The 24,986-nt window shown below is 42.4% G+C and overlaps 1 protein-coding gene across 2 annotated transcripts; it reads left to right on the top strand.

Annotated features, from left to right (window-relative positions):
• Nucleotides 1-1,906: 1,906 nt before the first annotated feature.
• On the top strand, nucleotides 1,907-24,722 carry acox1 (acyl-CoA oxidase 1, palmitoyl). Of its 2 annotated transcripts, none has more exons than XM_079730631.1 (14): nucleotides 1,907-2,310; nucleotides 2,892-3,051; nucleotides 7,102-7,262; nucleotides 7,867-7,974; nucleotides 8,146-8,265; nucleotides 9,210-9,325; nucleotides 10,680-10,849; nucleotides 11,250-11,412; nucleotides 11,790-11,980; nucleotides 12,170-12,337; nucleotides 13,426-13,531; nucleotides 21,074-21,217; nucleotides 22,933-23,139; nucleotides 23,535-24,722. In XM_079730631.1, exons 1-14 carry the CDS (start codon nucleotides 2,202-2,204, stop codon nucleotides 23,583-23,585), a joined length of 1,974 nt encoding a protein of 657 aa, XP_079586757.1. In that variant the 5' UTR covers nucleotides 1,907-2,201; the 3' UTR covers nucleotides 23,586-24,722. The 2 variants fall into 2 exon arrangements, with proteins under 2 accessions (XP_079586757.1, XP_079586758.1); XM_079730632.1 differs by lacking the exon at nucleotides 7,102-7,262 and adding an exon at nucleotides 5,155-5,315.
• The last annotated feature ends 264 nt before the right edge of the window (nucleotides 24,723-24,986 follow it).

Raw genomic sequence — 24,986 nt, 5'->3', positions numbered from 1 at the left:
CCACCGCACCATGGGCCAACAGCTGGCCATCCTCACCTCCCAGCACCAGAGAGACTGGGATAACCACCTTCCTCTGGTTCTCATGGCTTGCCGCACCGCCGTGCAGGAGTCTACGTCATGCACGCCTTCCCTTCTCATGCTGGGAAGGGAGCTTCGTACCCCGGCGGAGTTGGCATTTGGTCGTCCGCCGGATGCCCCAGACTGTTCCCCTGGCCCTGAGTATGCCAGGAGACTCCAAGATCGCCTGGAGTCGGCCCATCTATTTGCCCAGGAGCAACAGCAGAGGGCAGGGGTGAGGCAGAAAAGGAATTACGACATAAAAAGCAAAGGCCGGCATTTCCAGGCGGGAGAGCTAGTTTGGGTGTTCAATCCCCAAAGGAAGAAGGGGAGATGCCCTAAACTGGACAGTCCTTGGGTGGGCCCCTGTCGAGTTCTGGAGAGGCTGGGTGAAGTGGTGTACCGGTTGCACCTACCACCTAAAGGAAGAAGGGTGGCACTACACAGAGACAGACTGGCTCCGTACCAAGGGGGTGCCTCCCCATTGGCCCAGGGGGGTCCCGTTGCCCCTCGCTGCCGCCCTGCCGCCTCAAAGCCCACCCCCCCGGCGACACCGGCGGGGCCTCGGTCGGACGCCTTTACCCCAGCTGGCGGGGATAACCGGCCCTCCCCTGTATCCGACACCCTTTGCCCCCCGCCCCCCCGCCCCCTCCCAGGTGCTGAAGACCCCGTTCCCTTTGTACCCGAGGCCCGGGGAGAGGGTTCTCGACGGCCCAGGGGGCCACCAGGGCACTTAAAAGACTTTGTTTGCTATCTGTAGGATGAGTTTAGTAATTTTGTTCAGCGTTGTGCCTGTTGTTCTGTGGGGGGGGGGGGGGTTGAAGCACGTCATGTTAAAGGGAAGTTACGTTTATTCTGGGGGCTGTTTTTTCTGTGATTCCTCGGGGCGAGGAACTTTGTGAAGGGGGGGTAATGTAGCGTCACAGGGTTTGGGAGGAAGGGGCGGGCCTTCTGAGAGGGGGGTCCCGGGGGTTTCCGGTTGTTGAGTGTTCCGTTGGAGCTGCGCCTGTCTGACCTTTTGAGGAATCTAATAAAGCTCCTATGGACTTTCTTCGCTCACTACCTCGCCTGTGGTCATTGCAATATTATTGAATACCCCTGTTTATTATCCTCCACCCATCGTAATGCCCATAGAACTGCCACCATCTCTGCTGTGAATACTGACATGTGATCTGAGATTCTACATCCTTTTTTGTACCCGATTTCACGAATGCTAATACCCACTGCTACTTTACCATTCTCATGCTCCTTTGACCCATCAGTGTAAATGAGTAGATGGTCTCCCCACACTTGTTGCTGCCAGACTTCTATCTCTTTTACTACACCCTCTGACATCCTTGATTTGCTTATACTCAAAAACTTTAGGTCAACACTGGGATCTGGGATCAGCCATAACATTCATAATATTATTCTTCTTCTTCCTCTTCTTCTTCTCATTATCGGAAGTCATATGAACTGAGGCTAGAACCAAGAGTGCCCTCTGTCATTAGTTTCTTGGAGGTGCGCAAAGGACGTTTTTTTCAGTGTTAAACATTAGATAATGAAATGATATTCTGGCCAGATTTATTTTCTTGAGCAATAATGCGCCGTCAGTCAATACCTTTGAAACAATAAAACTACATGGAATCAGTGACAGACCACCATAAAAACGTTTTGACTGTATTTGGAAGCTCGAGATATCCGTAGTGTGTAACTTGCTGTGACCTCGTTCCCAGGCGTTGTCATTACGCGACGGAAAGCCTGGAATGAGATGCACCAAATAAGGGTTATTAGCGAGGGAGAGGGCGGGAGAAAGGGACTTTTAATAGAGTGACATCCGTTTCCGTTGATGTTTCGTATATTGCTTTGAAGGAACATTCGTAAGAACTCCACATTTATTCTCGTTGCCGTTGTTGATATTTTTATGTTCGTATTAATTCTCACTCCGGGGACTTGTTAAATGGCGTACACAGCTCATGGAAAGTAAAAGACCGGAAATTGCGTTGCAACCAGGATAAAGCTACAATACAGGATCCCCTTCAACCGCGTCTACAACTAAAGACGACAGCCAAGAGCCCACCCTTGTCCGGGAGCAGAAGTTATACAATATCTATGCCTCGTACTGATTATTGACTGGCTAGTGTTCTACAGGACAATATACAATAATGAATCCTGATATACTTAGAGAGCGACAAAATGCAACATTTGACATCGAAAAACTCACAAACATCCTCGATGGCGGTGTTGAAAGGACGAATAGGAGGCGAGAAATACGTGAGTTGGTTGATTCATGTAAGGGGTAATTGACAAACATACTTCAGTGAGGACACAGCAGCTGTAATTCACAACAATAACATCGGTGATGTATAAAATACATCGGGTTAACCTAGTGATAGTGAAATGTATTAGCTGAAAAGCTATCCTGACAGCACAAAGTGATATAATAGTTACCGGGTCACATATGAACCCACTTGACAGTTCAAGTGGGTCATCTGTATTGAAGTCATCCCACTTTGAATCCGGAGTCCTCTTCACTATTTAAATTACACCACTTCCCTGGAAACAGTGGGTGAGGCATATTTAAACATTGAAAACATTACTATTTTCTTCAGATAAAAACGTTTGTAAACACGTTCGTGTTAAAATAAGATGGAAGAATCAGGGTCATTATTGATAATGAACATTCGATGCCAGAAAAAAGGTAAACATCACATTTGCAACCACTTCACTGCTTTCAACGGGATCCCCAAATGACCAATATTAAGTATTGTTATCATTTGTGCATGTCGACTGTCAACATCAGGTTTATAATCATATCTGACTGAATGCGTACCTGTATCCCTTCTCTACTGTAGAGTCCTTGGTCCTCAATGACCCTGACTTTGATTATGGGAACCCCAACTTCCTGTCTCGCAGCGAACGTTATGACCAGGCAGTGAAAAAGAGTGCCCACATGATCCTAAAGCTCCGGGAGTACGGCATTTCAGACCCTGTTGAGATCAACTGGTATAAGAGGTACAGAGTCCATCATGAAGGGCATATAGACACTACACTACAATGGCCAATATCTTCACAACACCTGGGTTAAGTAGTACAGTACAGCTGCAGAAAAGTCACATCAAGCTGTACATATTTTTTTGCATACTCCACTAAAACGCTTGTTATTTAGCTGTTGGTAAGTACTAGTGGTGTAACTATTTTGTTACTGCTAGGTTGCAATCACAAATTGTGTATTTTAAAAGGTTAGAAGAAACCACACTATTATTAATTATCTATTAGAGCGAGGTACCGCCTGGCCAGCTCTTTCTATTTTTGGAATATGTCAGTTATAAGATTGGATTTTTTAAATTCGATCAGCATTGACTACATATGCCCAGATTATTTTTATCTACATGACGGTTGAATGTTTAACATTGCGACTTTAATATATTTTATTTTATTTGAGGGTTAACCTACCCTCACCGGTAGAATACATATATATACTTGGAAATCGCACATTACTCTTTTTAAACTGGTGCCATTACTTGCATCCATTGTTTTTATTTTATGCTAACCAATGAATTACTGCTTGGTAATCATTCCTTTAATCTTGCCCAAAACCTCCCTCACTCCTCGATGAAATGAGTTGACATCCATGCTAATGTACCTGGCTACCAGCTGCTTTGTAGTGTTTTTCGTTTTTGCTTGCATTTGTTTTTGTTAGCGAAGACACTTCAATTGGACCCATTTGCAATGAGTCACACATTAAACCATTAACTAGGCCAGGGGTCAGGATTATTTTCATTCGGAAGAGCCATTACATTTTTTAAATTTCTTGAAAGTTCTTTGGAGATCCAAAATTTGGGTTACATTATTACCATAAAAGGTTTTTAGAGAATATACAGTATCTTTTCATTGCATCTGACAAATAGGCTAGGACAAATGATACGTTGTATTCCCGGCCTTTCATAATCTTTTCAGGGTTGGTCTACCTTGATAAATAAGGGAGTATTCTCTTTACTGTAACTTTGATTAAGGGCAATACAAATAAAATGGACATGAACATGACAATTTAGCTTTGTATCCCATCAAGACATTCATGGAAATATCTCTTATCTATAATTTTAATTTTGAAAATCAAATCTATTTCTGTCTTGTTTGTCACCCATATGTTATCAGTCAGTGGCAAGAGTCACGCAGGCTGCAGAGACATAGGCTCCTGACCCCTGAACTAGGCAAACAAAGTTGTATCATTTGTGGTTGACTTCGGTGTTAGATGGTGAGTTGTGGAAATGTTGTGTATCAGCCTAGAACTGTCATTCATTGCACACCTCTCGTTAGTTCCAACTTATGTAACTAGCCTGTATCCTAGTCCATTTGCCATAAGTGTACACCACCATGAGCTGCGGTAGGGCAGAGGTAAAGTAATGTGCAAAGGTTGGAAAAGTGAGTAAGATGTAATGAAAGCAATGCTTCAGTGCTGTGTGCAAACATGGATTGGATGGCTGTGATATGGACACAGGGTCGAAATGGTGATTTGTGTCAGTGATTGATACCTAGACTGGTAGTCCCTTGTAAAGTTGTGTCAAATGGGGCCAACCGGGATCTCTGATGACATGATGTCATTGACTGTCTCAGACGTAGCTAGATCGCTGAATTGAATCAGCACTGTGCTTATTGAAGACATGATCACTTTATTCCCTGCAACTGTTTTTGTACTTTGTGCTTTACGTATCTGAGTTGCATAAATGTAAGTTAATTTATGGTGTCACTCTTAATTTGAATTAAGTCAAACTGGGGCCAACTGGGATCTCTGATGACAGTCATTGACTGTCTCAGACTCTCAATTTGAATTAAGAGTGACACCAAAGGTATCTGGCCACTTAAGAGTGTGTGGAGGAAGGGGAAAGGGGTTAAGGAGACAGTAGAAAGACACTAGCCGTCTGGAAGTGCCCTAGCCTTGGCCCTGACACGGCTTTTTCCATAGAGGGCACTAGTGCACTAGTGGGTTGTGTAACCAAGCATTTAATGAATGACCGGGGTAAAGACTGCCACGATGCATGTAGCTACATGCATAAACGGCAGAACATTCCTCGAGCTAAGCGTGGATTTAGTGTCTCTTGCCTTCCCTTCATCCAGTATGTACTGGGGCACCGGACGGGAGGCGTTGGGTCTACATTACGTCATGTTTCTCCCAACCCTGTACACCCAGTGTGACTCTGAGCAGTTCAACAAATGGGTCCCTCTCGCTCAATCCTGCACCGTGCTGGGCACCTACGCGCAAACTGAGATGGGACACGGTCAGTTGTCCGGCTCACTTCAAGTTCTTACAACAACTCATTACACATTCCCAGTTAATTTTCCCCCCCAAATAATGGTGCTGTAGATAAGATTTTGGAGGGTCCCTTTTTCACCACCATGTGAGTGTGAATAGCTATTGCAAGCAGTTTCAAAATCCGCCGTAGATGTATGATGGATGCATCAGTCTACCAGCCTACCCAACAGTTAGGCTTCGCAATCCATTTAAAGATGTAGGTGGACACTCCCACACGATGTCACCAAGTCAAAGGGCAGGAGAGATTTAGAAATGTTTCTTAACAGCTAATCACATTCTCAGCTGGTCGTTAAATATGGGCCCTATAAGAGCTATTTGATTGTTGTTTGAGGAATGACATGTTGTCATTCCAATAAAAATGATTTTATTGTTTAGTGTTGAATGGCTCTTAGAAAATGTTTTTTTGGGTCAACTTTGTCTGCCTCTGTATGAGCTAACTTGGATAAGACCTCCCTGAACATCAGGGCATCTCTTCTGTGATCAGTTCAGAATCATCTTATCATCTTTGAAAGTGCGTACACTTTTCAATAGAGACTCTTTTTTGGGCTGTGACATTTTTTCAAGTACTTTCTTCTTCACTTTACAATATCTTACCTACAGCACCTGTGTTATTTTTACTGGATATAAATTCAAATGCATAAAAACCTAGGTTAAGTGGTGTTGCATTGCTGATAGCTTTGTGAACTTGTGTCAAAGTAACACTCTGCTGAGAATCTTGGTGATTTTCTTTGAGCTCGGAGCACAGTTGCAGACACGACCCAAAGCTCACAGTGGACCGGAAATTGACTGAAAGCAAAGGCTGATGTGTTGGAAAGACTATCAATTTAATGTAAATCCATATTTGAATTCATATCCATTAAAACTCAAATGGGAACAATCTATATATTTTTTTTAATGTTTTTTTATCTGTTCAAAATTAGATGTAGTACATTCATGTATTATCTTTAATGCATTATATTAGTAAAGAGCATTTTGACTTATTTTTCTTGATGGTAAAGAAAATAAAAAATACAATTGGTATTTGACAGATCTCAACAACATTCAAATAAAAAGGTTTCCTTATATGTGTATAATTGGATATTGACTAAAAAATCTGAATTGTGTGGCTTCTCAAAATCCCATCTTTGGTAAGTCAATAATTGGGAGTTAATATAAACCAAGATTGTTAAGGAAGTATTGAGAGGGGCATCAATCACATGGTAATGTTACCATGTTGTATTATTTGGGAAAACAATGTACTTGACACTCCAAGTCACACTTTTTTGGGGGGGTTGGCAACCTAGGTAGTCCTCTTAATGCAAAGGGCTTGAAGTTCTCTGCTGTTCAGGCCAGCTATCCTCTGCTGCATGATATGTCCCTCCCAGGGATTTGTAAGGTTGCATCTTATCCGTGTCTCCCTGAACATGGATCACCTTCAGGCAATTAGCGGTAGTACTCTTCAATGATGCTCAGGCTTCCTATTAACTGCTTTGCCGTGCTTTTCAATTTGGCCGAAACCTTGGCGCATTAGCATGGATGATGTTCTCATACTGATTATGTTGTGTTCTCTTTTAATTGCTGCCTTGTGCTGAATTTTGTAAAGAGCTATATCAAATGAATCTAAACAATTGTTCAACTCTGAATGATCCCACTGATTCTAATCTGAGGAATCTTTCCCCTCATCTCGTTTTTATTTATTTTTTATTATTTACCTCACCCTCATCTAATTCATTTCTCGAATCCTTCACTGCTTGCTGCTGCCTTCGCGACAGCTTTGTACACCGCTTCAGAGGAAACCCGCTGGAAATCCATCTGGCCATGTTCCTGCCCACCCTTCTCAACCAGGCCACCCCAGAGCAAATGGACCGCTTCTTCTCACCCTCCTGGGACCTGGAGATCATCGGCACATATGCTCAGACGGAAATGGGCCATGGTAAAGCAGTACACCTGGAACTGACCATGTAGCACGGGCCAGTGGGCCCAGGGTGACTGCATCTTCCTCTGGACAGGTGGCTTGGGTCAAGTTGGCGGTCAGAAAGCTGATAGATTGGTGGTCAGCCACGTCTTTGCACATATGAGCCGTTTTGTGTCAAATGGTACCGTCATTTATGGGTGTAGAGCATAGCTGTGGAAATGTCTCTTTATTTGCATTTGCTGAGATTTGTCAAAAACCGACATGCATTCTATTTGCCTCATTAGACCACCCTGATCTCATTGGGTTAAATTTCAGTTTCACGCTGTGGATCAGTCTGGGCTCGCTCCCGTAGGAACACTTGGGGATAGATCTATCAGCGGATCATCCGTGGAAATCAATAAATGTCTGTCCACTTTTGGGGTTTTGAAATCTAGTTTTAACTGGCTCAAGGCCAGAATTATATTCATCAAGAAACTGAAACATGACTTCATAAGATCAATATGGCCTTATGAGAAATTCCAAACAAAAATGTCATGCAAATGTGAATTTGACTTTATTATTGAAATGGTTATAACATGTGTGTTTGTGTGTGTGTGTGTGTGTGTGGGGGGCATTTTATTAGGCACACACCTCCGAGGTCTGGAGACCACCGCCACGTTCGACCCAGCTACTCAGGAGTTTGTAATGCACAGCCCGACCGTCACCTCCATCAAGTGGTGGCCAGGGGGACGTAAGCACTCACTCAGCCCTCGCTTCAGGCACTGGGATACCTCTACAGCTGGCTTAGAAGTGAAGAGATGTCTTTCTCCCAGCGTTAAATTGAATAAACCCTTGAATGAAAGTCTCTTTCCTGTCCCTCCCCCCCCCCCCCCCCCCCCCCCCCCCCCGGATCTCTATGCAGTTGGAAAGACCTCCAACCATGCCATCGTGTTGGCTCAGCTGTACACACAGGGCAAGTGCCATGGTCTGAACGCCTTCATTGTGCCTCTCCGTAGCATGGGCACCCACATGCCACTGCCAGGTAATCACGCCGCTCTGCAGAACCTCTGCTCCCTGTAGAAGTCTGACAGTCACCAGTGTCTTCTTTGGTCTGTAGCTGTTCTTTGCCTCTCTCTGGCATCGGCATGCCCAATTTTTTCTCTTTATTGCTCTTTTTTTGAATTGATGGATAACGGGATCTAAAAAAGTTAAATATCAAAATCCCTTGCCCACCAAATATCTTGTCTAGAAAATGCACAAAGGCAAATGTAGTAGTAAACCCTGCCACATAGGCGGTTCTACTGGGCTCCTCTTCCGTACAGGATTCAGATAGATATGGTGGAAGCCATTTATTAGCACAATGCTGCAGGAAGCTGAGGTGTTGCCTCCCCACGTGTCCGAGATCTCTTGAGTGTTTGTGTGATGATGGCTGGTTTTACCTGTGTTGTCCAAGGCCCAACAGGTGTGCAGCCTCACCAAGCCCCAAAGACTAATAAACTCCCGTCTTAGAGACTCAGGATTGTAGGGGTGTGGTCTAAAGCCCTTCTTTGAAGCCCCTCCCCCTTGCTGTATACGTAGTTTGTATTTCTTCAAAGTCCAAAACGCCATAGCTTTTTTGCCGTTATTTGTGTTTCAGTAATGAATCATCTGCATCGATCGTTGGCCAGTAGGATGAATAGATTGGGATGTTGCAATGGATGTGATTGAACATCATTTTCTGATGCTTAATGCACACCTTGATAAGCCTAAATCACAGCATTAGAAGCACATGACAAATTTCTGTTTTCCATCACATTATTTGTATGATTTAATTTGCATTTCTGTTATTAAATTCCCCTTGTCCCCCCCCATCAGCTCCCTGTCTCTATATGAATTTCTCATCTCTCTAGCCCTCTGTTTTTGCCTATCATCTTTCTTTCTATCCCTCTCTTTCTGTATCTCTCTTTGACTTATTTCTTTCTGGCTTTGCCCTTCCCACTTGCTCAGGTATTGTGATCGGGGACATTGGACCAAAGTTTGGATTTGATGCGGTCGACAATGGTTACCTTAAACTGGAGCATGTGCGAATCCCGCGAGAGAACATGCTGATGAAATATGCACAGGTGAGACTGTATTTTAAGGAAAGAAGTAAAGGTCACACTGGTTAGCATTTCAACTAGCTTTTAAAATAACCTGGGCGTCTGTAGTCAGTGCTGAGTGATAGTGATTTCAATAAAGTCATCAATAAAACCACATCCTATAACGTGGGATTTAATGATGTATTCTACATGCTACAAATGCTCTCCAGCCTGTTCCTACCTGTTTTAGTGACAAGAGGAAGTGGATACTCCTAAAACTATCCCACTCACGCTACCCAGTTCCTGACACAGGGTTGCACATCCAGTTAGAGCAGACAGAACACTGTAATTGAAGTTGTTTTTAATCTGAAAGTCCCTCGCCAACTCATTGGGAGGGGGCGAATCTAACACATTGCAACTTCCTTAGTAGTAATTAAATCACTTTAATTACTACCGTACTGATAAGTTCCACATTTTTACTACACATAATTCACAACAACAACCTTTCTCTATTTGGTTTCACAATACCTTGTTTCAGAGTGGTTTATGGGGAGTTTGGATCTGACGTAGTCCTCTCCTGGCTGGTCCGCGAAATGTAGAAGTTGGGATTGGCAGGGTGCAGTTTCCAAGTCTCTTTCTTCCAAATAGACCTTGGAGTCAATACTTCTCTTTCAGTGCTTCGGGTCTCACACAGGACACTGAAAACCACCACCACAGTTCTTTATTGATTCTCTTTCATGTGTGTTAATTTTCGGGTCGATTCAAATTCGGGGCGATTTGATGCTAATACCAACCCCTCAGTTGCTCAATTGATCAATTCCTTTAAAAACAACAGGTGCTTAGGCAGGTTTGGCAGGGTGGAGGATGAGCTATATTTCATAATAACAAGACTGATGTGCCCTCAGCTGCCAATCAATGACGGTTCTGTTAATATGGATTGGTTATGTTTAGTTTACTATTTTCTGGCAGACTTATACAACTCAGTAGTAGGATAAGTGTAGTGAAAGTAATTTAACTTACTAGCTTTTTAAATATCAGCTTGGGAACTAAACGCAATTTGATCTACATTACGTTTTCTTGGCCACAAAGTACAATATGGAATATTAATGAAATATGACAGCTGAGAATCCTTCGGCACCATCGATAACATAAAACGAACCTCCCTAGACTGTGAAAAGCAAAAATGGCTGCGATAGTGTCTGATGTTCCTGATGCAAACAATCCATTTACGATCAAGATAAAACCATAAACTAATCCTTAGTCTACTCCTGCCTTCTTTGATTGACAGCTCAGGGCTCACCAGTGAAATAAAATGCAGTGCGAAACATGTTTCAAATGTATGTATGTAACTCACATGCACCCGGTTCAGTAGCAAACGTTGCTCCTTTGACTCCCCAAGGTGAAACCAGACGGCAGCTATGTGAAGCCGCTGAGCTCCAAGCTAACCTACGGCACCATGGTGTTCATCCGCTCTTTGATCGTGGGGAACGCAGGCATCGTGCTCTCCCAATGCTGCACAATCGCCATCCGCTACAGTGCTGTGCGACATCAATCAGAGATCCGCGCAGGGTGAGTCCTTCTCCCACTGCCACCCCACTCCAGACAATATTTTTTTCTTCCAGTATTGAAAACATGCACCAAACGCACTCACTGAGACGAAATGAATTAAACTACGACCGTTATTACGCCTTGTAAACTACATTTTTCACCAGCCGCTCCTGTGTGGAGCCAGAGGTCACGGTCAATATTCATGTCATCCAATTAAACAACACTTTTGTAATTGACTAATACATTTATTATTTAAATAATTTATTTAAGAAAACCTTCTTTTTTTTTTTCGGGATCAACATCCAGTATTGCTTTGGGGCCATTTCAATAATATTAGTTTCTCATAAATCTTGATATTCATTTAATAATGTCTAAATTATTGCAGATCAACCTTGATTATCCTTTTGTTTTTCTCTCACAGAGAAGCTGAGCCCCAGATCCTGGACTACCAAACCCAGCAGCACAAGCTGTTCCCGCTGCTGGCCACAGCCTACGCCTTCCTGTTTGCTGGCCAGTACATGATTGATACCTACAACCGCATCTCTGGAGACATCAACCAGGGCGACCTCAGTGAAATGCCAGAGGTACGGACGGACTTCAGTTCGGCAGTCATCCCCCAGGCATTACTAATGGCAGAATCGGCATCATGCCCTAACCTTGTCTGTCTTTTCTGTTGTTGTGTTGATCTGATCAACCCTAACCATCGTGCTTCTACAATGCGACTCAACTCTTCACACTCATAGCTCTTTAGCGTGTTTCTTTCTTCTCCTCTCATTTACATCGACATTTTCTAACCAGCATGGCCTTTGATTGCATTGTACATTTTAAACTGCAAGGGAAGTTCATTAAATGTGTACACACACACACACACACACACACACACACACACACACACACACACACACACACACACACACACAGAGACTGAGACTCGCTCATGCCCTCCCTGTCTGTGCGCCAGCTCCACGCGCTGTCCGCTGGTCTCAAGGCCTTCACCACGTGGACGGCCAACACGGGCATCGAGGTGTGTCGCATGTCCTGTGGCGGCCACGGCTACTCCCGCAGCAGCGCCCTGCCGGACATCTACGTGGAATTCACCCCTTCCTGCACCTACGAGGGCGAGAACACAGTGATGATGCTGCAGACAGCCAGGTGGGTGTCGACCCCACTCTCCCACATCCCACCCCTCCCTACTCCATGCTTCCCGGGGCCCCCGACGCCTACGCTTGTTGGTGAAGTGAAAGATGCGCGGGAGAGGTTCCAGACAAATAGCAGTCCGCAATTTGTCTGGCGATCCCGGGTTAATTAAGGCTGCTTCTGATTGGTTGTGTCCCCCTGCAGGTTCCTGATGAAAAGCTATCGGCAGGTGCAGGCCGGACAGCAGCTCTCTGGTGCCGTGTCCTACCTGAACAAAGTGCACCATAGGGTGATGGCGCCGCAGGCCGTCTCCTCCCAGCTGAACCTCAACCTCAACACCCTGGTGGATCTCTATGAGATCCGCGCTGCCATGTAGGATGCCAAGGAGTGTGTGTGCGTGTGCGGTTATGTGCGTGCGTGCGTGTGCGTTTGGGACCGGAAGTATTAGGATTGCAAGAAACACCGCAAAAAACATTAACTGAATATGTGGTCTAAATCTCAACAAGCACTTGAATGCTCATTTTGGAGGTGCCTTTTGTACTAGTTTTGTATTTGTTTTCTAGGCACCTTTTGTACTCGTTTTGTAGGCACCTTTTTTGGTGTGAAAACAGCCTGCTATTGCTTCCACCAAATTAATCAAAATGAAAGTCAGTTTAATCAGTCTTATATAGAGTTTATGTGCGTAAGACCAAAACTAGCGTTCCATTGGCCAAGCAATTATTTACCTGCTTTTTACTGTTGAAAAGCTAGTGGGATACACTTCTATAAGAGAGTTCGATACATTTGGAAATATGAGACATCTCTAGTTTAATTGAAAAAGAAAAGAAAAAAAGGCTATTTTTTATTTTTCTAATTTTCTTTTGATTAAGACACCCATAGTGGCAGAAATAAGACAATTAACCGTAAACATGTTTGTACTGCCTTTACATTTTTGGCCTTTTGTTTGATTTGGGGATGTGGAAGTATTGTTGAAAGTGAGATGGGAGTTAAATTCCATGTCACGGGTTGGTGTTATTCTGTTTAATACCACTAGAGGGCACCAATACTTCTTGTCCGACCTTTCAAAGTAGACATTTTAAGCATTAAAAAAGCATTACAAATCTAAACATTACCTGCATGGGGTCATTTGGGACTTGGAACAAGGATCGTAGACCTTGCAAAGTCTCTATCAGTATTTTCCCATCTCAAGTCCTAGTGACATTTACGAACACAAATGTTCGCAAAGGTCATTGAAATACATAGCATATTCAACTACCGTACAAAAAATAGCATATGTTAAATCTTTGGGATTGAATTAGTGTGGTTGCAAGCCAGGCTATTTGCATTCGTTTTTTTAATATGGTTGCAAAGGAATCCACACTATTTATTTTTTCTCACTCTTCCGCCTTATTTTGCATAATTATCTACTGCTACAGTTTTGGAGGTATAAAAAGTGTGTGTGTGTGTATGTGTGTGTGTAGGCTGGTTGAGCTGGCGGCTCAGAGCATTCAGCAGGAGTCTGCACGTGGGAAGAGCCAGGAGGACTCTTGGAACCACAGCACCATTGACCTGGTCAGAGCATCAGACGTAAGTTCATCAATGTTCTTTGTAGATCTCCGCTTGCAAGGCCTGACAAAAGTTAGGGAAATAAATGCATATTTTTATTGAACAGAAGCTTTAGTCCCAAACAACGTTTGAGGACATTATCAAAGTATACAATCCATATTGGAGGGACTATCATTATTTTTTATCCGATTTTATCCAAACTAGGTCAATAATATTTGTATTGTTGTCTAGCATGCATGGTCGAAATGTTATCAAATATGTATGAATGAGTAGAAAATCTACATACACTCAAATTTATTCCTCCCATGATCCATAGGAAAATTGTATTTCATTATTATTGTGCTACCAAAGGCTGACTAATCACAAGATGATTTTTTTACTTTAAATCCTCAGTTGAATGCTAGATTGAATTCACAGTTTTTTCATTCCCCAAAACAAGGCCTACCTTTTTGGCTTCCTGGCTGATATATGTGCAAAGTTTACGCTATAAAATTGGAGGATAGAGAGGTACAGTGCTGGTGAATTTCTTTTTTACTCAACAACCTTAAGGAAAGTGTTATGATGAGCGTGAATGAGTAGGATAACATACGTTACTTTTAACAAGATACAATTAATAACTTGTAGTTATTAATCATATTCAAATAAATCAGTACATCTAGGAAGTGAAAATTCAATGTATAGCTAAATTAGACTGACGTGCATACATAAAGCTCTATGATGGTAGGGGCGGCATTAGCTCAGGAAGTAGAGTGGGTTGGACTTGTAACTGGAGGGTTTCTAGTTTTTATCACATTGATGCACCCAAATTAAAGTTTTAGGGGTTTTACCTACATTGCCGAAATAGCTACATTCCCTTCCCGTTTTTTATGACCTAGATCAACTGGAGGATGGAGACAACTCAATTAACCTCACCTCACGCAACACTGCCCCCATGTGCAACTTTCCCTAAATTATGTCACTACTAGCCTATTTTAAAGGTCCCATGGCATGCTACTTTATGGATGCTTATATATAGGTGTTAGTGGGCCCTTAGTATTTGAAAATGTTCAAGAAATTCAGCCTTGGTGCAGAATTACAGGCAATACGAGCCAGTCCCACAATGAGCTTTCCACAAACGTGCCGTTATTTAGAGGCGGGTCAAGGTGGAGGGTGGGGGTGTGGCCCTGAGCAGCTTGCGGCCACTGTACCATGGGCTTGTGTTTACAGTGGATGTATCGCAATGGCGAGGTGTACCCATCTTTTGGACGTGTTCTGTAAATATTCTAGAACACACCGGGTGCTCCGGCGGGAGTCCTGGAGCTCTTTATCTAAATAATATCATAATATACATCAGTGGAGGCTTCTCAAGTGAGGAGAGGGAGGAAGATCCTCCTTAACATTGTTGAGAAGAAAAAATGTAGATTGCCCAGACTACTAATGAATTAATGCCCTTAAATATGACTACTTTAATGCCTTTTGTATATGTAATGTTCGCTTCCCTCTGTAAAGGGACATTAGCACCCCCTATCAAATTCGCCTGACAAAACTCGCACAGCGACAGTTTATGATTTGTCGCGCGACAAAACTTGGTGTGAACGCACTTTAATAGTGCAAGCAGGCCAATGGCAACCAAGCACGCAGTCCTTCCTCCCTCACTTTAAAAACCGCCAGCCGCCACTGTTATACATAGATATCTATATCATATAATATATATTATCAAGGCCAAAGCTATGTGCGCCTCCAGACGATATTATGAATCTCAAACGATTGCGTCGGGTTCTCCGACGTCTCTGGTTCTTCCACGTCCACATCAATCTGAAGTAGACTAATCCACGACATGGAGGAGAAAGGGATTGTTGCCCGGAAAATAATAATATTTTCCTTTTAATTTAGTAATAATGATATTAAATAATTTAGACATTTGACCTCAGTGCTTACAGTGGTAATAGAGTTTAATTGATTGGGGGGGCGCTAGTGAACACCGCATGGAGTAGTCGTGTCTTCGAGTAGCTCCTCCACACTCTCGTTAAATACCTGCTAAAAATAAACACTTACTCAAAAATGAGCGGTTCCAACAAAAACAAAGCTAAGGAGAAACCTACGCATCCAAACTCAAACCCGAAGAAAAGCGGAAAGACAGTTCCTGCCATGAATACGGTCAGGGCCGTTAGCCCCGAGCTAAGCCCGCCTAGCAGCCCAGGTACCGCCACTGCTAGCGCCACTGCTAGCGCCAATAGACCTTCAACTTCTCAGCCCACGCTGGCTAGCGTCATGGCTGCCATTGGGAAACTGGACGAAGACATGAACACCAGATTTAACACGCTCGACTGCACACTCCACCAAGTCCAGACTTCCCTGGCAGACCACACATCACGCATCTCCGACCTGGAGGGCTTTGCAGCCGACCACGAGTCCCGCATCACAGATCTGGAGAAACAATGCACGGAGCTACTGGAAATCAACAAGTCAACTAAACGTAAGCTAATAGATCTCGAGAACCGATCTGGACGCTGCAATATTAAAATCACTGGCCTACCAGAAAAAGTTGAGAAAGGCAACCCAACACAGTTTGTCACTGAGCTCCTGCCGCAGCTCCTCGGAGCCAACAACTTCACCAGCGGACTCAAAGTTGACCGGGCGCACCGTATCGGTCCACCCGCAGCTGGACGTCAACGCACCATTATCGCCAGAATTCATCACCCTCCAGAGAAGGAGAAAATCCTGAAACTCGCTCGGCTGCATGCTCCGCTGACCTACAACGGTGCCAGGATCAGCGTGTACCCGGACTTCTCACCTGAAGTCACCGAACAACGCTGCGCCTTTGATGGAGTAAAAAAGAAACTGAGGGACGCCGGGGTCAAACACGGCCTCCTCTTTCCAGCCAGACTGACCTTCAACTACGGTACGGAGCAGAAAATATTTCAGGATGCCAAGGATGCTGGATATTCCCCGGCCGGGGAATATCCAGCCTGCTGCCGCTCCCATTCACCTGTGTAAGACACTTTAGTGGTACTCTAATGTTTCTCAGTCTCATCAAGAATTGAGTTTTATTTAACCGCTAAATACGTAAGTGTTTGTTTTTGTTTTTGTTTTCACACGAGTGTGGAGATAGTTATGTTCTCTGCTTTAGTCAGGAGTAGTATTCTAGCTCGACGGTTTCTTGCAGTGTCTAGCTGTTTCTCAGTGTTCATGTTTTTTTCGTCCCACCTCGTTTGGGGAGGGGGACAGGGGGAGGGATTTAATCTGTATGTTTTCCTGTTTTTTCTTTTTTACCTGCTCTTCTTAATATGTACCCCGCTAATTATGCTTTGGATATGTTACGTGGTCATATACTTATCATCCTTTTATGGTTGCTAATGACCCTCTCACCCCACCACACGGTGGCAGCTTAACATTACTCAGCTGGAATGTCAGAGGTTTAAGGACTAATTTAAAAAGGGGCAAGGTTTTTTCCCATTTAAAGTCACTATCTGGAGATATAATTTTTATGCAGGAAACGCATATCAAACATAATGAGCAATGGAGGTTGAGATGTGCTTGGATATCTCAGATATACCCGTCAACTTTTTCTTCTAAGGCTAGAGGTGTAGCCATATTAATCAGAAAGAATGTTCCATTTGAACATATTTCAACTATTTCTGATCCTAACGGCCGCTATTTGATCGTGTCAGGTCGCATTCTGTCACGACATGTAACCTTTTTGAATATTTATGCGCCCAACTTCGATGACCCTGGTTTTTTTAGGAAAGTCTTCAATCTTATCCCGGATTTATCATCTACTCACTTAATTGCAGGTGGAGATTTTAACATAATTCTGGACTGCTTTCTTGACAGACTCTCCACCCGCCCCACCAGTCCCTCTAACGCCAGTATTGCTCTTAATAATATAATTAAGTCAATGAACCTGGTTGACATCTGGAGTCTGCAACACCCAAATGATAAGGACTTTTCCTTCTTCTCTAACGTTCATAAATCATATACAAGAATTGACTACTTTTTGACTGACGCCATTTTGACCTCGGATGTAATCTCCTCCAAATATCATGATATTGTAATTTCCGACCACGGCCCTGTTGAACTAAAAATCAATATTGGTAGAACTAAAGCTGCGTTCAACTGGCGGTTCAATCCTTTACTACTTAACAACATCCAATTCCGCCAGCAAACAGCCAACAAAATATCAGAATACTTTGATCAAAATGACACATCTGAGGTAAATGACTCCACCCTGTGGGAGGCCTTTAAAGCTGTTACACGAGGAAATATTATAGCCCACCAGTCTAAAATAAAAAAGGATAAGGAGAAAGAATTTGCAGATATCACAGCCCAACTCAAACCACTAGAAAAAGACTACAGGGCGACCGCCTCTCCAACCAAGCTTAATGAAATAATCAAATTAAAGTCGAAATATAATGCTGTTCTTTCTGACCGTGTCAGCTTAATGCTGCTAAAAGTAAAACAAAAGCATTTTGAATTAGCTGACAAGCCAGATAAACTACTGGCTCGCCAGCTCAAGAACATCCAGGCCAGCAGAACAAGTCACAAAATTAAGATCAAAACGGGAACTACTATCACAGATCCTGAGAAAACTAACGAATGCTTTCGTGAATTCTATGAAGATCTTTATACTTCAAAGTCCACCACTGCTACATCACATAGCTCTGAATTCCTTCGTACTCTCCACCTGCCTAAATTGAGTCCCTCAGCACAAACAGACTTAAATACAGACATAACATTAGAGGAAGTTAAACAGGCAATTCGCTCCTTTCCTAATGGAAAGGCGGCCGGACCAGATGGATTTGGCATTGAGTTTTACAAAGCATACTTAGACATTATAGCTCCTTTTATGTTAAGAATATTTAACCATTCTATTTCAGTTGATCTGCTTCCAGAAACGCTTTACTCTGCCAACATCTCTTTGATCCTGAAAAAAGGGAAGAACCAGACAGACCCTTCTTCATACCGGCCCATTGCGCTCCTTGGCTGTGATCTTAAGGTGTTTACTAAAATCCTCGCAAACAGACTTAATAAATGTATTGCAGATATTATCCATGAAGACCAAACTGGATTTATTCCAGGTAGATTTTTGTTTTTTAATGTTAGGCGTCTACTGAATATTATGTACACTAAATTTAGCAAAGATTCTTAAATTGCCGTTCTCGTCCTTGACGCTCAAAAGGCGTTTGATCAAGTTGAGTGGTCATACCTTTTATCTGCAATTAAGGAGTTTGGTTTGGGGGAGAATTTCGCCTCCTGGGTCAAAATGTTATACGCTCGCCCCACTGCCTCGGTCATCACCAACAACAACAGGTCTCCTGCCTTCACTTTGCAACGATCCTGCCGACAGGGCTGCCCCCTCAGCCCTTTGTTATTTGCTGTTGCTATGGAACCCCTGGCTATCAGTATCAGGAATCACCCTTCTATTGCCCCTTTAATTTTGGGAGGAGTAGACCATCGCTTCTCGCTGTACGCGGATGATGTTGTTCTGTTTCTGTCTCGCCCAGAAGTCTCTCTCCCCCCCTTATTAGGACTCATTGAAAAATTTGGTTACACTGTAAATTGGGGTAAAAGTGAATTCTTGCCGCTCACAGGTGATCTTGACCCACATTTTCTTAAAAACTTGTCATTTAAAATTGTCTATGATAAAATCAAGTACTTAGGAGTTACAATTCCTAAAGACCCCAAGCTAATTTATAAATTGAATTTCCTCGACATGATTGATAAGTTAAAATTGAATATTGAATCCTGGAGACTGCTACCATTTTCTCTTATAGGTCGGGTCACCGCAATTAAAATGGTTACTTTTCCCAGATTCCTCTAACTGTTCCAGAACCTACCTATTTTCTTACCCAAATCCTTTTTCAAATTAATAGATTCACTCATTTTACCTTTTGTGTGGGGTTTCAAGGCGCATCGTATCTCTGAAAAGCATTTAACCAAACCCAAATCAGCTGGTGGCCTCAGTTTACCAAACTTCTGCCACTACTATTGGGCTGCGAACTGTAGAGTATTAATGTACTGGCAAAATCCACGACAAGGTAATGTTAATGCCTCCATCCCGTCATGGCTTGCAATTGAACAGAGTCTCCCTGTCAGTTCTTTGCCTGCCCTCCTCTTCTCCTCAGCTCAGCCCCCTAAATCCAATCCTGGAAATAATTTCGTAGTTACAAGTTCTTTAAAAATATGGTACCAAATAAGGAAATCGTTTAACCTGCCTGAAATCTCCACCTCCACCCCTCTATACCGAAACAACAGTTTCCCACCCTCACTGTCGGACAACGTTTTTCTGCTCTGGGTTAATAAGGGTATCACTACCATTGAGGACCTTTATCTCAATAAGACTTTTGCTACCTTTACTCAGCTGAAAGAGAAATTCACATTGTCAGATGCGCATTTCTTCCGCTATCTACAGGTTAGAGATTTTGTCCGTAAAAACATTTCTCACTTTCAGTCATTACCAGCTCCCATTGATCTGTATACTGTTCTGAATCGTTCTCCCGACTCTAAGAGACTTACTTCACGATTCGTCGACCTTTTTAACTTACTTAACCCGACTTCATCCCACCATTTGAAAGAGGCTTGGGAAAAAGACTTAGCTCTGTCAATAAGTGACAATGACTGGGAAACTTACCTTGGTGACATTCGCAGCTGCTCAATTAATTCGAGACACCAACTTATTCAGTTTAAAGTTATCCACAGGCTACACTACTCTTGTGTTAAACTTCACTCCTTCTACCCTTCTATATCCCCAATATGCTCAAAATGTAAATCAGCGGAGGGAACTCTGGGCCATCTATTTTGGTTTTGTCCCAAATTAAATCAATACTGGTCGGATATTTTCAAATGTTTTTCTGAGGTATATAACTGTAATATTTCTCCAGATCCTCTCACCTCAATTCTAGGTGGCTCTCGACACCTTTCTATGCTCACCAATTTGCACCGTAAAACTATACAGTATGGAATGGTCATTGCAAAAAGGAACATCTTATCTCATTGGAAAAGTGATGAGGCACCTTCTTTTAAGGCCTGGCTTTCGGAAATTACTAATTTGTTGCATATGGAAAGGATTCGACACAATGTATCCCTCAGCTCTGCAACCTTTGATAGGATGTGGCAACCATTTCTTCTACATTTGTCAAGACTGACTTAAAAGTAACACTTAACTCTCATACATCTTTGTCAACATAACCCCATGTTTTTGATTTTTATATAATACCTGGTATGTTCTATATGTCAATGTATACTATTTCTGAGCAGGGCCCTTTTATTCTTCTTTTTTTATTTATTTATTTATTTTTTCTCTCTGTCTACTTGTCTATGTTTATTTTCTTTTGAGCTAGTGATGTGCTTTTTTATAATGTCACAGTTCGTTTGTTGTCCTGTTTATTATATTGAAAATCCATAAATAAAATATTAAAAAAAAAAAAAGTTTAATTGATTAACCTTTCATGTGATATATATCGAAAAAAGTACACTTATGCGGTGGTTGGATTGGCTTGAGTTATGAAAGTAAAATAATGGTCCAATAGTCCAAACTTCAATGCATGTATATACACATGTTTTTCCTGTGCCGTGGATGTGCAGGCCCACTGCCACTACATGGTGCTGAAGATGTTCAGAGATAAGGTGGACCAGATAGAGGACCCAGGCGTCCACTCGGTGATGTCCACCCTGGCCCACCTCTACGCCATCCACGGTATCGGGAACTTCACCGGAGACTTCCTCCAGGTACGCCTCCTTTCCTTACTAGGCTTACTGCTGGGGGCCAATTAGGGGTGGGAATCTCTTGCTACCTTACGATGCGATTCCGATTCAGAAGTCAACAATTCGATTCTAAAACGATTATTGATGCATCTCGAAGCAATTTATTTTTTAATGTACTTTTCCATGCGGGATTTTCAAAAAATATATATACATCTAAATTTGCTACTCAGAGTTTGCTAATCACTTCCTACTTTTGTGATGATCATTAAAGACATCAACAGATTAATTACCTTATCTAATATTTTATTAGAGAAAAAGCTTTTGTCACAAATATGACTTTCCATGAAAAATGCAATAATCAATGCAGCTTGCATTACAACACAGTATATTTTTTAGTTTTTCTTATCTGAATCGAGACGGAATCGTTCTACACAGAATCGCGATGCATCGAAGAATCGATTATTTTTCCCACCCCTAATTACAACACACTGGAAGTAGGTAAAAAATAAACAGATTTAGTTTTATTTTCTTTCCAATCATTCTTTTCTATGTCATTAAAGAAAAAGCTGCTCTTAGTCAATTATAAGAATAAGAACTTGTTTGTGTTCTTGTGTCTGGCTGTGAGTTTGCGTGCATGCCATGCGTAGGCTGAATCGCAATCCCGTCCAGACAAATCAGATTGGCCAATACACATTGGCCAATGTGGCCAGATTGGCCAATTAAATAATTTTAAAACTACTCAAGTTATCCCTTTCTGTCGAACTGAATTTTGCAGGGAGGAACAAATAAAAAAAAAATATATATTTTTATTCAGATTATTAATTTATCTGAATCGAGACGGAATCGTTCTACACAGAATCGCGATGCATCGAAGAATCAATTATTTTTCCCACCCCTAGAGCCAATACAGATATTCCCGTCTGCATTTCTGGGTGGCAACTGATTTCCAAATATGAGCATGGCCTTGTGTTGTTCAAAAAACTCCAGCCAATCAGAGTGATGCTTGTGCCCTTTTCGCTCTTGCCAAATCTGGTTGGAGGTAAACCAAAAACATAATCTTATCAGAGATACCTTCTGTGTTTATTTCTGTTTTGGATAACAGTTGTGATTGCTACACTCCCCCCATTGATTTATAATTTGAAAGAATTCACACTCCCATTCCCCCTGAGTTCTGATTCGACCTAGCATTTTAACATTTTCGTAAAAGGCTTTGAACGACTTTTAAACTGCTGTTTACTGGCAACAATGTGTTTCTCCAAGTGAAAATAAAGCCAGCAAAGACGGTGCTCGAAGCAGGATCATAATTGTACAAGCCTACAACTGTTGTAGGCTGTTGGCTGCCAATCTGTTGGCTGCAAAACTCCTTCTTCTTATCGATGACCTGCCAGTTGAAAACATCTGAAGGGACTTTATCACCTGTGTGTGTGTGTGGGTGGGGGGATGGGGGTGTGGGTGGGGGTGTGTGTGTGTGTGTGTGTGTGGGTGTGGGGGTGTGTGTGTGGGGTTGTTGAATACTCTATTCTGATATGGCATTCATGGCATTCAGCGGTCTATTATTTTTTTTATATCAGACCGCTGCTAGGAATAAAAGAGCATTACTATGAAACCATTAAAATAGTATTTTTGCAAAAGCCAAACAAACAAGTTTCAGACCAATTCAACAATCGTATTTCGCGACACTGACCGATGGAAGCTCAGCGTACGTCATCCCTTCCCTGTGTTCCTCCTCTCCCTGCCAGGCCGGTGTGCTGACCGGGGCCCAGGTCCCGTCGGTCTCCAAGTGCCTCAAGGAGCTCCTGGCCGAGGTGAGGCCGAGCGCCGTGCTGCTGGTGGACGCCTTCGACCACCACGACAAGATGCTCAACTCGGCCCTCGGACGCCACGACGGCAATGTCTACGAGGCCATGTTCGAGTGGGCACGCAGCTCACCCCTCAACCGCACTGAGGTGGGTTTTCATTGCAGGAAAAAATATTTATTGAATCAATCATTTTTTTTTACATGTATGGTAAAGTTTAGTGATGGATCCGTTCTTGACTGAGAAATTATTTTTACTATCACACCTAATCATTCAAAGTCCAAATAAACTAATAAAGATTGAAGATGTATATGCTCATTTTATTATTGGGGAATAGGTCAAGCAAAAAGGTGTGAAGAACCTTTTTTTACAATGACATGGTATAACCGTTTTCTTCATTAAACGAGGAATGAAAATGTTGCCTGTCGGCAACTCCATTGATTGCATTCATTGTTTACCTGGGTACTAGGTCATTTTTATTTTGGTGTTTGTTTGTTTGTGTATGCGTGTTAAACATGTTGCTTTCCTACTCCCTTTTCTGCCAGGTTCACGAGTCTTTTCACAAGCATCTGAAACCACTACAAGCCAAGCTTTAATCCTTATCCTTTGATCCTGGGTTGCAAGACAGCTACAGTATATGGGTAGGAAATATCTTGACAATACTAATCTCACCTTGGATCATTAAGTCCTTGGTGTCTGCCAATAGTCCATTCACAAGAGCCTTATATCGCTATATATATAACTATTGTTTTTGGTTGGCAACATCAGACTGCTCTATTTTGTAAAGCAATCATGAAGCAAATGTTGAAAATGAAAAATCGACGTCTGAAAAATCTTTATCTGTGTATAATTATCAGTGTACACGGTTATATTGTAATGGCTTGATACACTGGGCGTTTATGGGCACATTCCATCAATTGTAGAAATCTTGATCTATGGCTAGGATTCATGAACAATGGTACAGTTCCAAACAGCCCTAGCGTTATTCTTTTTGGTTGCAATTTAGTATGGAAAGTGGGGACCTGTAAAACAATGCATCCCTGTTAATTGCTGTGTTTTAAGCATGTGCCTGGGAACCAGACAAATCTCACAGGCTCATGGTTAATTTGCACTGCCGAGTTTTAGCTCACCTCTAATACAATAAAGATTTCTTCCCGGTACCATATTGACCGACCAATCACAACCGTTTTGATTAATATGAGTCGGGATAAATACGATGACGGGACAGAGGAACTCCCTTGAGGCATTATCAACAACAACCAATATGGCTGTCTGCTAATTAAGAGCGGTCGAGCTATCGAGACAGTATTACACAAAATGGACGAATACTTTCAGTGATGCCTTTTTTGAGTCGCTCAGCGCTGTCACCCGTTCCATTGCTATGATTGGTGGTAGGCCTATCCAGAGGCATTTTGGTCTGTGCCTGTTAGTGACGCCCCTTGGAAATAAAAAACATAACTAATGACTTATTGCAGCTGGGAATTCGTCCTGCGATGCCAGGCTAGGGGAAACTGTGTTTTCTGAATAATTTCACATCTTGGGGATGGCAATTTTTAAAGAATCTGATTTAAATGACATGTTCTAATGTAGGATTGTCGTCCAACTTTGTAGTTAAATCTGTGTTTTATCATCTTTGTATTATGATATCATACATTCTCAATGATGGATAATCATGTTTTAAATTAGGTTTATTTAATTGATATTAAATAAAGGATCTGATTGATTGATGTTAACGTGTTTTGTTATCTGTGAGTGCCAGAAATGATGAGTTATTCGCTTATTTTAGTTATTTTAAGCCCAAAAATATCAATGCTTGTTCACAATTCTCTCTGAATGCTACCATGTCGATCACAGAGCATGCCCAGAGCAAACAACATATACATTTTAGATCTTAATATCTGAAATAAATTAAATCATAGTTTGAAAGAAGAGACATCATGCTGTCACAGGGCTAGGGCTAGGGCTGCCCTTGGACTATTTAAATAGATTCGGTACAA

The sequence above is a fragment of the Pollachius pollachius genome (genome assembly GCF_949987615.1).
Source record: "Pollachius pollachius genome assembly, chromosome: 2".
NCBI classification, from domain to species: domain Eukaryota; kingdom Metazoa; phylum Chordata; class Actinopteri; order Gadiformes; family Gadidae; genus Pollachius; species Pollachius pollachius.
This window is presented reverse-complemented; position numbering and strand designations above follow the sequence as displayed.

What these genes read in the sequence shown, in the direction of transcription:
- acox1 (XM_079730631.1), top strand. Translation starts at nt 2,202, where the DNA reads ATGAATCCTGATATACTTAGAGAGCGACAAAATGCAACATTTGACATC. An exon ending in TATGAGATCCGCGCTGCCAT is followed by an intron (nt 12,338 to 13,425) that starts GTAGGATGCCAA and finishes GTGTGTGTGTAG; the next exon opens with GCTGGTTGAGCTGGCGGCTC. An exon ending in ACCTGGTCAGAGCATCAGAC is followed by an intron (nt 13,532 to 21,073) that starts GTAAGTTCATCA and finishes GTGGATGTGCAG; the next exon opens with GCCCACTGCCACTACATGGT.